General features: G+C 44.6%; 1 protein-coding gene across 1 annotated transcript in view; it reads right to left on the minus strand.

Moving 5' to 3' along the window:
- ATXN2 (ataxin 2) overlaps positions 1-9,751 on the minus strand; it is a 92,286-nt gene extending 82,535 nt beyond the window's left edge. The window contains exon 1 of the mRNA XM_065568762.1: positions 9,697-9,751. Within this exon, the coding sequence (XP_065424834.1) occupies positions 9,697-9,707 (11 nt within the window). The 5' untranslated portion in view covers positions 9,708-9,751. The remainder of the gene's footprint in view (positions 1-9,696) is intronic.
- Between the last annotated feature and the right edge of the window lie 5,443 nt (positions 9,752-15,194).

The raw sequence follows: 15,194 nt of genomic DNA on the forward strand, positions 1-15,194 counted from the left end.
AGATTTTTTGGCTCCCGAGGATAGCGTTCTATCGGGGTAGAGGTGTATATCCAGCAAGAAGACTAGCCAGTGAATCTAGTGTTTATTTTACATGAGGAACATCCCTCCCAAACCTGAATAAGATACCTACACAACAATGAACAAAAACAAAGCTATGTTTTAGAATTGGCAGGTGAGAAACTTCTATCTTTGACTCCTGTGGGTGAGAGAGAAAAGCTTTCCAGCCACACACAGCTCTTCAGGTCTGGGAAAGGTACTCCTAGAGCTGAAGAGCTGTGAGGCTTGAAAGCTTGTCTCTCTCACCAACAGAAGTTGGTCCAATAAAGGTTATCTCACCCACCTTGTCTCTAATATCCTGGGACTGAGGCAGCTACAGCTGCACTGCATACATATCTTTGACTCCTTCATTCTCTTTCCTCCCCCTCCCACCCCCCCATTGCCATATAGTATCTCATTGCTTGGAATTCCGTAAGTGGTTTACTAACTCCCACAGTGTACATTTCTTGAGGTATGTCTACACTATCATTTTTGTAATTCTTTCTTATGGTTGAACTACCATCAGTGCAGTTCCACTAATCATTGGAAATGGCGGAAGTACTCATGTGGACCAGCCACCAGCGTTTAAAACCACCATGATGTCCTCCAGCTCAAAGGAGATGTAGGTGACAAAGATTAAAATGCCAGTGCCTAGTCTAAACTAGCATTTTAACTGTTGCTGCCACCAGTGGGCGATTTTAAGAAAAATGTTAATGTAGATAAGGCCTTGAACAAAAGCTACAGAGTGACAAGCTTATTTTGCCAGCTACAACCTCCCCCCCCCTTTTTTTTTTTGTTTTTTAATTAAAGTTAATCTCAGGAATGGACCATTTAAAGGAGCATGTTTTCTAGGAGGTGATTGTGGTCCAGCAGGGAGAGCACTAGGAGTCTGATCCGATTGTCATTAGAAAAAAAGGTGGAAAGACTTCCATTAATTTTAGTGCAAATTGAATTGGGCATAGGACTACAAATCAGAAGATCTTGGGACTACTCCCAACTCTGCCAAGCAATTCACTGTTCACCCTTGGGCATGTCACTTCACCATCATTACTAACCCTTCTTCATAAAAGCGTTTTGATTAGCTACAGATAAAAAAAAATCTCAAGTATTATTACTAGAAGGTAGCAGTAGGTAAAGCAACAATTATTGCAAAGCTTATCTCCAGTATAGTTCTATAGGCATCATGATCTCAACACTTCTACAGAGCACGTGTGCATCTCAATGTAGATGACAGAGCCTCCTAACCTAGTCATGACTGCAATCCCACACCCCCGAAAGCAGTTACATAGTGTATGTCTACTCTATAGGGACTATACCCTATTCATCCTCATAGCTACGCTGGTGTGAGCCCGTAGCATATGGAAGCAGCCTACACTCGCTGCAGAAGTTTCTGTTGGTGTAGGAACTCCACCTTCTGGAGTTGATGGAAGCATTTTTCTGTTGACAGAGCTGCCTCTATCCTGGGGATTAGGTTGTCGTAGTTGCAGCTTTCAAGGAGGTGTATTTTTCACACCCCTGACTGACATAGCTATGTCAATCTAAATTTTAAGTGTAGGCCAGGCCATAGATACTTCAGTGTACCCCTCTTCCATCCCTGCAGTTTATCATTGTCAGAACCAAATTGCTGCCTTAGAAACAAGGAGTTCACGCAATGGAGAAAAAGGGTTGCATTTAAACAGGTGATAGGTCAAACCCCTCATACCAGCAATTCAGGGGGAGGACATTCAGGACAGGATCTTCACTTAGCAGGTGGATGGCAATCTGGTTTTCTTTGATACTCTTTCTGGGTCTGTTGGTTTCATCTCAATTTCCTCTCTGACAGTTCCCCTGGTTTCCCTATTAAAGTTCCCTTGCTAACTGTTTCTCTCTCGTCCTGAAGGGGGTTTCCTGATGGCCTTTCTTCCAACCCATGCTCCAACTGCCACAGATACTTTAGGGTCCCACATTCCATCCCTTGACATGCTGCTCACTGTTTGAAGTGGAGACGAGAAAGGATATGGTGGTGTATGTAGCTAGGAACTTTGTGGTGCCTTGTTTTCTTTGTTCCACCGCTTTACATTCTGAAAGTTTTCCATGAATGGGTTTCAGCAGCCACTTTGTTCTCAGCTGCTGCAGCCTGGTACAGAGTAACACACACCATGCTCTCTCTTGTTCATTCCTGTCCTTTTCCTTAATTTAAAATAAAAGTCCTCAGACCAAAAGGGAAGGCTCTGCTCTATATACAGGGAAACAGTCTCATGCCATACAAGCACTTTTTCCATTCCCTCCTGCAGACCGTCTCTTTGGGAAGAGTCCTTTCATCCCTGCCTCATCTGCAAGTTCTCATTTCCTTTAGGCTTCGAACACAGTCTCTCCGGTTCAGAATGCAAGGTTCCCCCTGTATTTCCTGGGGGTATCTTCTTGCTCTTCTCCCATGCAGTCAAATTTCAGAAAAACATCAAAAATATTTGTTTATGCAGTGGTGGTGTAGCCACGTTGATCCCAGGATATGAGAAAGACAAGTTGGGTGAGGTACTGTATTTTTTTGGACCTACTTCTGTTGGTGAGACAAACTTTTGAACTACACCGGGCCCGAAGAAGAGTTCTGCATAAGATGGAAAAGTTGTCTCTCTCACCAGCAGAAGTAAGTCTAATAAAAGATATTACCTCATCCACCTTGTCTTAAGGACGTTTGTCTCAGGCACAGCCTTCTCCTCCCCAGAACAGGCAAAAATGGAGCTGGCACTCATGGAGTCCTCAAAATGGAGATGGCAGGTGTCCTACCTTTGCCTGGTCACCTCTTCTCCCACTCCCAAAGCAAAAGTTCTTTCCATTAACAGATACCAGAGCCCTAGGTTCTCCCTCCAAGCCCCAGTCACTAGTGCAGATGGAGAAAGGGAAGAGCCACAGGGGTTTTCCTTATCCCCCCTTGCACAGCAGGCTGCATTTTGCTCTGGGTAGTTTTTGTGGTTTCAATGGCCTTGAAGGCCAGTTCACAAAGGTTAGGCTGGATTGCGCCATTAGCCAAGCCACATGGTCAATTGTTCTGACTTGCACGCAGAACAGGTGCAAGATGACTGACCATCCATACCCTGGGGCTCATAGGAAAGAGAAATCACCTCCCTTCCACCCAAGGCTTATTGATTAGATAGGCTTGATCTCTCCTGTAGGATTTGCTCTGCTGATTCCACTAGGAAACCTGAATGTTTCTATATAGAATATAGTGCTAAAGAATGAAGTGTCACAAGAAATCCTCCCCTCCTTGCAGAGACAGTGCAGTCCCAACTGCTCCCATTATAGCCTTTTCCACCCAGTCAAGTCAGAAAAGGAGACTTTTCTGACATTTAATCCCCGTATTGAGACATTCCTACCAGCAGTGACACTACAAACATGGATGGGAATGAAAGGGGACTATGGTGTACTCTTGGAATTCAGGCTCAGGGATATGCTAAGCTAAATTTGGTACAAAATTGACACTTCTGGCGATGGGCGACAGCATTGAAGGTTTCCAACACTGCCCCACTGGCAGAGAGAAGTTTCTTTACACTCCATGTCCCTCTGCTGAAACAGCCACACCCAAGAGGACATCAGCTAAAATAGCAATTTTAAAATGTGATTTCTTCATCAGATACCTGTCCATTAGAAACTGATTCAGCACCAAACTCACTTCACGTAGGCTGCCAGCAGCTTGTAACAGCTTTCAGTCACACCTGACCGAGGCTGAATCTAGCTGGTGCCCTAGACCTCTGGCTGAGAAGTTTCAATGGGTTTTGTCTTTGCCACTAGTGGCTAGAGAGAAACTTAAACTGCTACATAACAGGCAGACAAGCACCATCAATTCAGGGCCATAATCTTTGCTGCATGTGTTACATCTCTTGGCAGATGGATGCTACAGTATTTAGAGAGATCGCTAAACTCCGCTACTGGAACTGCTCTCAGCTGCTTCAATACATTATGTTACTAAAGCTTCGCTACCCCTGGCATTTACTCTTCTGTTTCTGTCTGATGTGCTGGAGGGAGCTCTTGGGTGCTCCCATAACCTCTTAGCAAACATATGCAGCCAAACTGAAGAGGTTTGAGGTGATTTCCATCTCTGATGGAGTCAAACCCTAAACACAAGGTCAGCCCTGCAAGAGATGATATCCCTGAGGCTCACACAAATATTTCTGGACCTCAAGATACCGGTCTTTGGAATGGATCAGATGGGATCAACTGGATAGTATTTTCAGAATTTTTTTCACAAATAAGAAGACTCCAAGTGCCTTACACAGAGTTATACCAACTCCTAATGCATGTTATCCATGCTGCACACTACGCTGTGCTAGCAATATACTCTGTGCCACCTTCAGGAACTGAGGTACATTTTGAGCAAGAGGGCTTATTTGCCAAATTATGATGAGGACTTCTTCCTTGGTTACCAGAGCACTTCACACACACACACCCCAACCTAGGGAAACAGATTAATAGATTCCATGTGCACTCACCCTATCCTGCCTGCAGGCCCATAATATTTGGGGAACTGGCCTTGTCACAGGGTCTGGGGGAATGTGGTGAGCCCCTTGTTAAAATGTTGGCAGCACATCACTAGTGTCTATGGTGGTTTGAGCTTCAAAGAGGATTGTCAAGTAGCTTTGTTTGGATGTGAACATTGCACTAGTGCATGAGAACTATATGGTGAAAGTGACCACAAACCAAAGTGCTGTGCAACTAAGTCTCATTTCATTATCCAAGCTAAGCAAAGCTAAACCTGCATAAATGGTGAAGTGAATTTGTGCAGTTCTCTTACTGGTATCAGATAAGGGTTTTCTTTTAATATCTGAATTTTAACCTGGCAGTGCGCCTTTAATATGCTCTCTATGGACTTCGCTATACCCTCACTATAGGTAACCCTCCAAGTCATGAGGTTTGACACATTCAAGGACACCACTGCTCCGTGCAGTCTGGAATCATGCATCCAATCTCAGCTAATAGGGCTTCACAGAAGTGAAAGAGGCATAGGACCTGATTTTCAGAAGTGCTGAGCACCCACAACTCCACTTAGAGTCAAGGGGAACTATGGGTATTTAGCATGTCCAAAAAAAAAAGATCAGGGTCCCCAAGCACACCTACCAGAGTGCACCCACCTAACCAGAAAATGCTATGCCACAAGGGAGAACTCCTGTACATCCTCCTACAATCACGACCCACCTTAAAGTCTTTGTTTTGAGTTCCTTTCTATTATTTGCAGTGGTGCTAGATAAAACTAGGATCGTAATTATCTAATCCTCTGAACTCCTGCTAACCATTTGACCCATGGATCTCTATATCAGGGGTTGCCAACCTGTGGCTCCGGAGCCCCATGCAGCTCCTTGTATAGGCACCAACTCCAGGGCTGAAGCTATGGGTGCCAACTTCCAATGTGCCGGAGGTGCTCACTGCTCAACCCCTGGCTCTGCCATAGGCCCTGCCCCCACTCCACCTCCAGGGTGGGAGGGATAGCTCAGTGGTTTGAGCATTGGCCTGCTAAACCCAGGGCCATTTAGGGAATTGGGGTACAAATCTGTCTGGGGATTGGTCCTGCTTTGAGCAGGGGGTTGGACTAGATACCTCCTGAGGTCCCTTCCAACCCTGATATTCTGTGAGTCTATGCAGAGCCCAGCTGCATGTTCCTTTCAACACCCCCTCCCGAGCCTACCATACCCTCATTCCTCCCCCTCAGAGCCTCCTGCACACCACAAAACAGCTGATCGGGAGGTGCAGGGAGGGGGAGCTGCTGATCAGCAGGGCTGTGGGAGGAGCTGATCGGGACCTTACTGTGGCTCTTTGGCAATGTACATTGGTAAATTCTGGCTCCTTCTCAGGCTCAGGTTGGCCACCCCTGCTCTATAGAGTGCCACATTTAAATTTACCTTGTATATTCCCATCTGGGTATTCTAAAGATAGAATATTTATCTAGGGCTTTACCTCTTCTTCAGGGCACTGTTCGATATCAATCAATCATCATAACTTCAAGGCAGGTAAATGCTGTACCCCTGTACAGCTAGGTTATGCTTTGCCCAAGAAATCGAGATTAGAAGGCAGGAATTTCTGCTTCCAGAATTGTAGTCAGTTCACCAGATCATGCTGCCTCACTGAGCAGCCTAGGCCCATTTGGGATTTCTCAGCATGACCTCATTAAGTGGTGGTAAACGAAAGTGCTTTTGACAGGGAAGCAGTCAAAGTCATTTGGAGGTCTCCTGGTTACAGACAATCCTATACTGTTTAATTCCATTTGCAGAGTGAAAACCCTTGGTGAGATTAGACTTCACTTTAACAATCAGTCAGGGAGGCTGTTCACACTAGTTTGTTACCATGTCAACAGTCCTACCTATTACATCTCAAATGGACTATTACTGCTCTTACAAGTGACTTCCTCAATAGGCGATTCTCACACACACACACACACACACACACACACACACACACACACTTTAACCCAGACTTCAATATTCTTGGATTTCACCTGTACTGAAATGTCAAACAACATATGCCGTGGCATTCTAAAAATCGATCTGATCACATTTAACGCACAAGGCTTATTTGCCACATTTTGTCTTCCATTTATGGAACTCTTTGCCATGCTGTCTTAAAGAGCATCCTCAAGTCCGGTTTAAGATTCCTTTGCCTAGGTTACTACTACGGGAAGGATCAGGGCCGGTGGTACCATTTAGGCAAACTAGGCGGTTGCCTAGGGCACCCAGATTTGGGGGTGCCAAAAAGTGGTGCCCCCAATTTTTTTTTTTTTTTTTTTTTTTTTTTTTTTAAACAGGGTTCCTACGCCCCCTCCCCGAGCAGTCGCTGCTCCACTTCTCCCACCTCCCAGGCTTGCAGCGCCAATCAGCTGTTTGGCACCACAAGCCTGGGAGGGGAGGAGAATTAGAGCAGGGGTGTTGTGCTCGGGGAGGAGGCGGAGCAGAGGTGAGGAGCTGCCGCACAGCTCCCCGGGGGGGGGGAGGGGGAAGAGCTGCTGCGGGGGAGGGCGAGGGGGTAGCTGCCACGGGGGTGGGGGGGTGCCTCAGGGCAGAGGGGGGGGCGGGGAGCTGCCGCAGGGCTGGGGAGGGGGGGCACAAGGTGGAAGTTTCACCTAGGGCGCAAAACTTCCTTGCACCGGCCCTGGGAAGGATTGAATTAGTTACTTTTTACTCATCTTGGCAAAAGAATCCGAACTGACCAGTTTTATTTTCTAGACCCCATCAGTTAGTCAACTGTTATAGGATGAATATCTCCTTATTGGATTCCTTTCTGTTGTTACAAGCTTGGTGCATCTCATCTTAAATTAATCCCCAGTCCTGCAGACACTTATCCACATGCTTAAGTAAGATTGTGCATATTCCCCCATGGATTCAATGCGACTCCTCATGTGCTTAAAGTTAAGCATGTACCTAAGTTTTGCAGTGGCAGGGCCTCAGACTTCAAGCTCTTTGGGGCAGGTACTTTTTTAAACCTATGTTCATCCAGCACCTAGCACAGCAGCATCCTGATCCAGACTGGGCCCTTTGAGGCTTGCTGTAAAAAATATTTGTCTATCTTCTTCACCAAAACATGAGGATTCTACTGGCGCTTGACAATCCCAGGTTGTATTGCTTCTCGGCTGCCTTTAGTCAGCTCAGTCTATCTATCCCCCTTAACCAGTGCAGATTTGTATCCACAACACATTCTTGTAAGGGTGAAATATGGGTTTTGTTGTATTTTACCCTCACTGTAAAGATTCTGTGGCAGATTAGATACTGCATCTGCAAATTTCTATTTTACATTGGTTTGGGAATGAGGAATGGAAGGAAGAACAGAGGCTGTGAACAATGTGCAGAAATCCCACATTTAGTCCAAGACTCCCAGGTGTCCTTTTTCCAGTGTCTCAGACTAGAGACTAGATGATTTCTCAAACACATATGGGTTTATCTCGATCCTACAACCCTGTAGTTTCACTCAGTGATAGATCATGTTCGGCGGTTTGGTAGCCTCACAGACAAACAGCACAGGGTTGTGTGTAGATTACCAAGGACTATTCAGAAATACAAAGCATTGCCTGTGCGTGTAGGGGCGTCCACAGCAGGAGAGCCCAGTTGCTAGACTGGATACTTTCCAAAGCAATAACACAATGAACATGCAGGGACAGCCCTACCACTGAACGTTATGGATCCAGACAGTTCATGTGCAGGAGACACTGACATGTCATGTCTCTAGTGACAAATACAGGACACATTTAGTAGGGAAAGCCACTTATTTAGGATGATTCTTAGGGAAGCAGTTTATGCCCAATATTAGCAATGACTGATATTTAACAGGGATGTTAATTCTGCTTAATAGGGACAGCTTCAGAGGATTTATAGAATCATAAAAATGTCAGGCTGGAAGGGACCATGAGAGGTCATCTAGTCCAGCCCCCTGTTCTGAGGCAGGACCAAGTATACTTAGACCATCCCTGACAAGTGTTTGTCCAGCCTGTTCTTAAAAATCTTCAGTGATAGGGTTTCTACAACCTCCCTTAAAAGCCCATTCCAGTGCTTAACTATTCTTATCATTGGAAAGTTTTCCTGAATAGCTAACCTAAACCTCCCTTGTTGCAGATTAAGTCAATCATTTTTTGTCCCACCTTCAGTGGACACAGAACAACTGATCACCATCCTCTTTATAACAGCCTTTGACATTTTGGAAGACTTATCAGGTTCTCCCTCAATTTTTTTCCTCAAGACTAAGTTTGTTTAACTTTTCCTCATAAATCAGGGTTTCTAAACCTCTGATATTTTTGTTGCTCTCCTCTGGACTCTCTCCAATTTGTCCACATCTTTCCTAAAGTGTGGCCCCCAAAATTGGACACTGCACTCCAGCTGAGGTCTCACCAGTGCCAAGCAGCATGGGACAACTATATCTCATGTCTCACATACAATAGTCCTGTTAATACACCCCAGAATAAGAGCTTCCTCCCCCCCCCCCCCGCAACAGCGTCACATTGTTGGCTCACTTCCATATAGTGATTGAGTGGAGTACTTCCCTAGCACTGGTCTCCAGTATTAGATCAGATCCCTCCCTCCACATCATCTCCATCCATGTACTGGGCTCCTATGCTAGGCATCTTCGAACTACCTCTTCCACAAATAGTAGAGTCAAACCCTTTCCTTGGGCAGACTATACCACCTCCCAGCATCAGGGGTCTAGCCATTAACATAACAGGTTCGGTAGCATTCCAGAGGGACATATTCCTATTAAAATAGCATCTTTAGTCAGTCCACTTAATGAGGACTGAAAAAAGTCAGCCAGAAGAGCTTCCCAATTAAGTGAGCTCAGCAGTACTAGAAGTAGTAACCAGCATGAAAAAGAGATTAGTGTTGCATTCACGATCCCCAGATAAAGCACAAGAGGTACCTGATTTAACATGAACAGTTACAAACAAATAAGTACTTTCCCCATCACTTACCTATCCCATTCTGGAGTCAGGAATCCATACAATCTCTAGTACAGTAGTGACCCATAACAGTAACAAAACCATTACACCACTGAACCTATGCAAGATACCAAAACAAACCCTCAAATTACTCAACACATGCAAGTCTACCCACTTGCCAACTAACCACATTACAAGACAAAATACAAGTAAAATCATTACTGTGCACTAATCCTACCACAGTTAGGAAAAAACACCAGCTCACAGGAACAAATCTTTACCTGCTCCACATCAAACACCACCTCTACTTCATTAAGGCAACAATTCAGTCACCTGTTGCAGCTTTATAGGAGCTATTGTCCCTGGGACAAGTTCAACAAGAATTAACTTCCTGTATCAACATTCTTTCCCTTCATGGGTTTGGCTATTTTAACTGATTGGGTGTGGAAGAAATTCCATTGTCCCATGAATTGCCCAAAAGATAGTGGTAAAACTCCTGGTAACAATAAATGCCTTTTGTGTTTGTTTTCTAATCACCTTATCAATCAATCACTTCCAGGTCAGCAGGGAACAAAGCTATAAAAGCTTCCCTATTCTGTCAGTAGACGTGCAGGTGCAGCTGTGCTTAACTGAAAGCAGAAGGTGGCTGGGAAGGGTGTCTGAAATGTAAAACTATAGCTTGATTTGCCTGGAGAGGAAAATAGGGATGTTTTAGCAAAACCACAATCACTTAGAGTTTCACTGTTGTCACCATTCTCAACACTAGGGCTGCTCAGAACTTCATGGTGATAGGGTCTCAGAACCTCTTGCTCTGCAAACACAAGCCCCTTCCATTTGAGCTAAAGGAGAACATCTGTCATTTATCAGCAATGTAGGCTTATGGTATACAGTTGAACAGTAGAGGACAATGATATTCTGCCCAGAAGTTAAGTACAATAAGAATACAGAAAACATTTCTTATCTATAGCCCTTTAAGCCAAACTGGAGTATAGTTAGAGAAGCACATTATTTTAAATTACAATATACTGGATGTGTTCTCAAGCCAGGTGTCAGATTAGAAAATTGGGATAGCTACTCCCGATCTACCCATGTTCCCAGCTCTGTCCTTATCAACTGTATGTTAATACTAAAAATGATCTGTAGTGAAATAGTTAAGGATGTTTAATTTTTATCATTAGGTTTCAGAGTTAACCCAAATTGATCTGTACAGTGGCAATTCATGCTATTGTTTGTCTTTCTGCAGGCTCAGGAATATAGCACTGCATCAGGTCACATTTGGAAGGTTTCTTCACAATCTCTGGTCTGGAATATTTTATAAAACTCAAAACTTAAATTCTGCAGAAACTAACTGATCCATTGGAGCAGTGTTCTTATTGTGACTGCCCCATCTACTGTTCTTTTGAGGCTGCGGATGCTGTTCAATATCATCTGGAGAACAGAGGCGGTCCCATCTGACTGGCAAAAAGGCATTAATTTACCACTTTGGAAATGTAAAGGCAGAAAATGAGACTGTTCTAGGATATGCAAGTCAAGGGATTCATTACCAAACTTCACTTACTTGAGTAATCAAGTAGCATTGCCTCAGACCTGGAGGAGATATCCACCCCCAAGGAACCAAAGAGAGGTTCTGCTCAGCGAGTGCCTCTCCAAGTAGACACCACACTCTGGGCAGTGAGAAGTGTGTGTCTGTGGGGGGGTGGGCAGGGAAACAAACACCAAAATTGGCACTGACTACATTGGTGCCAGTCCCCCCAGCATCAGGACTGTTGATGGAGCCAGTTTCAATAACCACCTTGGAAATGGCAAAGCCGTCCCCAGAGCCAACACATGAAATGATAGTCATTCAGGAAAAGTCACGAAACTCTTTGGCAGGTCAGATCCTACCAAAATCACCCTGCCCACCAATGAGGATATATTGAAACCAGCCAAAGCCCTCTGGCAAACCTCAGCCACTGTTCAGCCAACTTCCATGAGGGTGGAGAAGCATTCTCCTTCAAGCTCCTGTGCATGTGGATCTCACTCATGGGGTACTGATGCCCTGCACAGGAGTTGGGAATTTTTCTGTAACAGTGTCCTATAAGGGTTCCCTCGTGCTTCCCCTCCCAACAGCATAAAGGGCTGAGTGACTCCAACTGCACACTAGTTCTTTCTGACCACCCTTTTCAAAGAGTCAGAACCTCTCAGTGTTTCTCCATCTCCCTTAATTAGTTTTGGATTAGGATACAGAGTTTGCTTGTGTCTGTAGTAAATGGTTTAGGTTTTTTTCATATATACTTTATTTCTTTTTGACCCCCTGGTGCAATAAAAAAAAAATGCAGCTTAAGGCTAGGTCAGTTGTATTTGTCAGTTTCACTGGACTGCCCGCCATTTGTCTGTCTTGCTCCCCCAGCTTCAAGTCTTTTCCATTATGTAAAAGAACGATAGCTCTGTACGATGGACGAGATATGTGTTTATACTGTCTCGGGGACAGTCCGTTAACAGCAAAGCTGCAAGGCTTTTAATAAATGCACATAAAGATAGAGAATCAAAGCTTTGACTTTCCATAAGAAATAGTTTGAGAACACCTTCAGACACAGAGGCTTTGGGGGATCAAGGGACTTCAACCCCTTCCCTGCTCTAGTCATGCCTTCAGCGCTCAGGAGATGGAAGATTCTCTGCACCTTGAAGTCTTTAAACCATGATCTGAGGACTTCAATGGCTCAGACACAGGTTTGATATAGGAGTGGGTGGGTGAGATTCTGTAGCTACTAGCCTGCGTTGTGCAGGAGGTCAGACTAGATGATCATAATGGTCCCTTCTGACCTTAAAGTCTATGATTCTATGAGTCTAATTATTGCAGCAGTGCTCTTCTGTCTGTCATGGGGAAAGTTTTTTCTTCTACCTTATAGGCCCAAACCGCTGATATCTTAAGGATCAAGAGAAGATAACAACAAGCTGGCTTCACTCCCACAGTGGAGCAAAACTTCACAGTGCGCCAGCTTATTGAAAAGGCAGGAGCATCCAGTTCACATTGCATCGGTGGATCTCAAGACTGCATTTGACTCTCTTGACAGGGAATTGCTTTGGCTGATCTTGAAATTTACGGCATCTCCGACCAGCTTTGTAGCATGCTCCATCTCCGATGATTCTTCAAGCTGTGTTCTTGTATATGGGGAAAGAACCACCTTCTTACAAATTAATTCAGGCGTTCAACCAGGATGAGCTGCCACCCCAGAACTCTTCAATGGCATCAGATGATGTGTTTGGCCCGACACTAAGTAAATGCATTTTAGACACAGGCCTTAATGAGAAGAACCTCACCATTGTTCATTTTGCTGCTGACATACTGCTAGTGGTTGAATCAGTGGATGAGCTAGTTACAGCATTTAAAGCCCTGGAAAGCTTAGCAGCAAAAGTTGGCTTGAAAATTAATTGGGCTAAAACCAAAATTCTTCCAGTCAGTGATTTTGACCATGTTTCAGGCTCTAGCAGCTTAGTGGGCAACCACCTGGTCGAGAGAGTCAGGTATTTCACCTTCCTTTGCTCTGTTGATGAAAACATAGGTGGCATTCAGAGAGAAATTGAAGCCCAGCCTGCAAAAGCATCATCAGTAATGGGGCACCTCCTCAAAAGCATCTTTCGCAATCAGTAGAGATAGGCAGAGAGATTAGGCAGAGGATATACACTGTGTCAGTAGTCAGTAAGCTGATCTTTGGGACTGAAACTTGACCGCTCACTGTCAAGATTGAAAAGAAGATGGACACCATTCAGTTGAAGAATCTCTGAATGATCAAAAACATCAAATAGTACGAAGTCAAGTCGAATTAAGAGCTCCATTGTCTAATTAAACAGGTCCTGGTCTCTCAAACAATTGGCCAGCACTCTTTGGCTCACAATGTATTTGGTGGTCTCTACTCTGTCCTTGTGACAGCATAAGAACTAACCAACCTCACCTGACTACTTGTTCAGCATGGCCCTGATCTCAGCTGTGTTGAGAGGAGAGGCATAGTGGCAGAACTTTCTTTCTCAAAGAGGCTCCAAGCTAGGGTGACCAGATAGCAAGTGTGAAAAATCGGGACAGGGGCTGGGAGGTAATAGGAGCCTATATAAGAAAAAGCCCCAAATATTGGGACTGTCCCTATAAAATCAGGACATCTGGTCACCCTACTCCAAGCCCAGTTTGAAGATGGCTGAGCATTCGACCTTGCTAGGAAATAGCAAGCTCTGAAGCTTGCTCAGTTATTTATGGAAAAAGCGTCTGCCATCCGGGCTCTTTGTTTGCTTAATGATTCCTCCAGCTTGCATGTTTCCAGAGAGGATACGAATTGGATAACTATCCTGATTGCTAAGGAAATATTTTACTGAGATACTGGAAATTGAATCAACACCCAAGCAGGAGGAACAGATTATGATGCAACTATTAATGAGCATCAAAAAGAGTTTTCAAGAAAATGGGGACACTTTTGGGAGCCCTTTGGGGATGATGTTAATTGTTGAATATGACCCATCGGTCATGACAAACATGATACAGAGAAATCTCATCTTTTGGATTTTCTATCTTAAAAACCATTAGATCCTCTTTTCTTTCTCTGTCTCCCACTGATGTTGGAAGGCACAAATTGAAACAACACAAGATCTATCGGGGGAAATATTAGTTTTATTAGGAACAAGGGAAATCGGCTAGGTCTCTTTTCCCTCCCCAGAATGATGTAAGATAGATAAAGTTAAGTTTTGGGGGAACTGGCTGGCAAAGGGGATTGCTAGTGGGCTAGAGAACCTTTCACATCTAGAACATCACTTCAAATCACAGCCCCATTCACAGTGACTGATAGTTGTGGCAATCTGCTGGCTCTTTGGTGGCCCGTGTGAAATCCAGTGTTGGATTTAATCCCTTGCTAGGCTAGCCCAAGAGCTGAACAGACCTGGAGACTAAACTCAACTTCCCACCAGCTCCAGTTTAAGGGGGTACAGGGGAATGCTGGTGCTGTCACATGTCATGCTGACCCAGCTTGTGCAATTCAACATCCAGGGCAATCAGACTAGCATGACGTTTACAAAAAGAACCAGAAGTTGGGTTTTACTCCTTTGTGGGCGCAGCATGTCCCTGCTCAGTAACCAGCGCTATCCACCCATAGGAAACAAAACTCAATGTAAAAATGCGTGAACAGTTATGGACAACACCCTGATAGTGTCCCGACGAGTTGTGGTGTTGAAGGTAGGTTTACTCAGGTTTCTTTCTCTGGGAAAAGATTTTGAGCCCTTGTGGCCATTTAATGTATAAAGCACATGAAGTCTGAAAATGCTGAATGAACAGCATGTATGAAGCACTTTGGGATGAAAAATAAGTTAGTACAACAAAGGCTACAGGACAAGTGCAACTGACGAGCCAACTTTTATCCTCAACTGTGTACCCAGCTTTAACCGACCCCAGTGCAAGGGCTGAACTTAGCTCCACATCAGGGGCCCAACAAATCATCAGTGGAGGGCTCATAACAAGGAACTGTAAAAGGGGTGGGGGGAGTTTTACTTCATGATGCAGACAGGAGGCATGAGGCATGAAAAGTTAGGAGTTCTGGCTGATTTTTTTTTACCTTAGCAAGAACAGGGCTCTCCAGTCTCATCTTCCCAATTTTTTCTGGGAGAGTTTATGTCCATGGATACTATCTTAGCCCTTAATAGAAGGGGGAGAGGTGTTGGATGTTTAGCAACAGATCTCTATCTATAGGGCTTTTAAGCGGGTCAATATCAACCACCACCCAGGAGTTTGGGCAGTCTGAATAAGAGTCACTTCCTCTCTCAG

This window comes from Chrysemys picta, chromosome 15 (assembly GCF_011386835.1).
Source record: "Chrysemys picta bellii isolate R12L10 chromosome 15, ASM1138683v2, whole genome shotgun sequence".
NCBI classification, from domain to species: domain Eukaryota; kingdom Metazoa; phylum Chordata; order Testudines; family Emydidae; genus Chrysemys; species Chrysemys picta.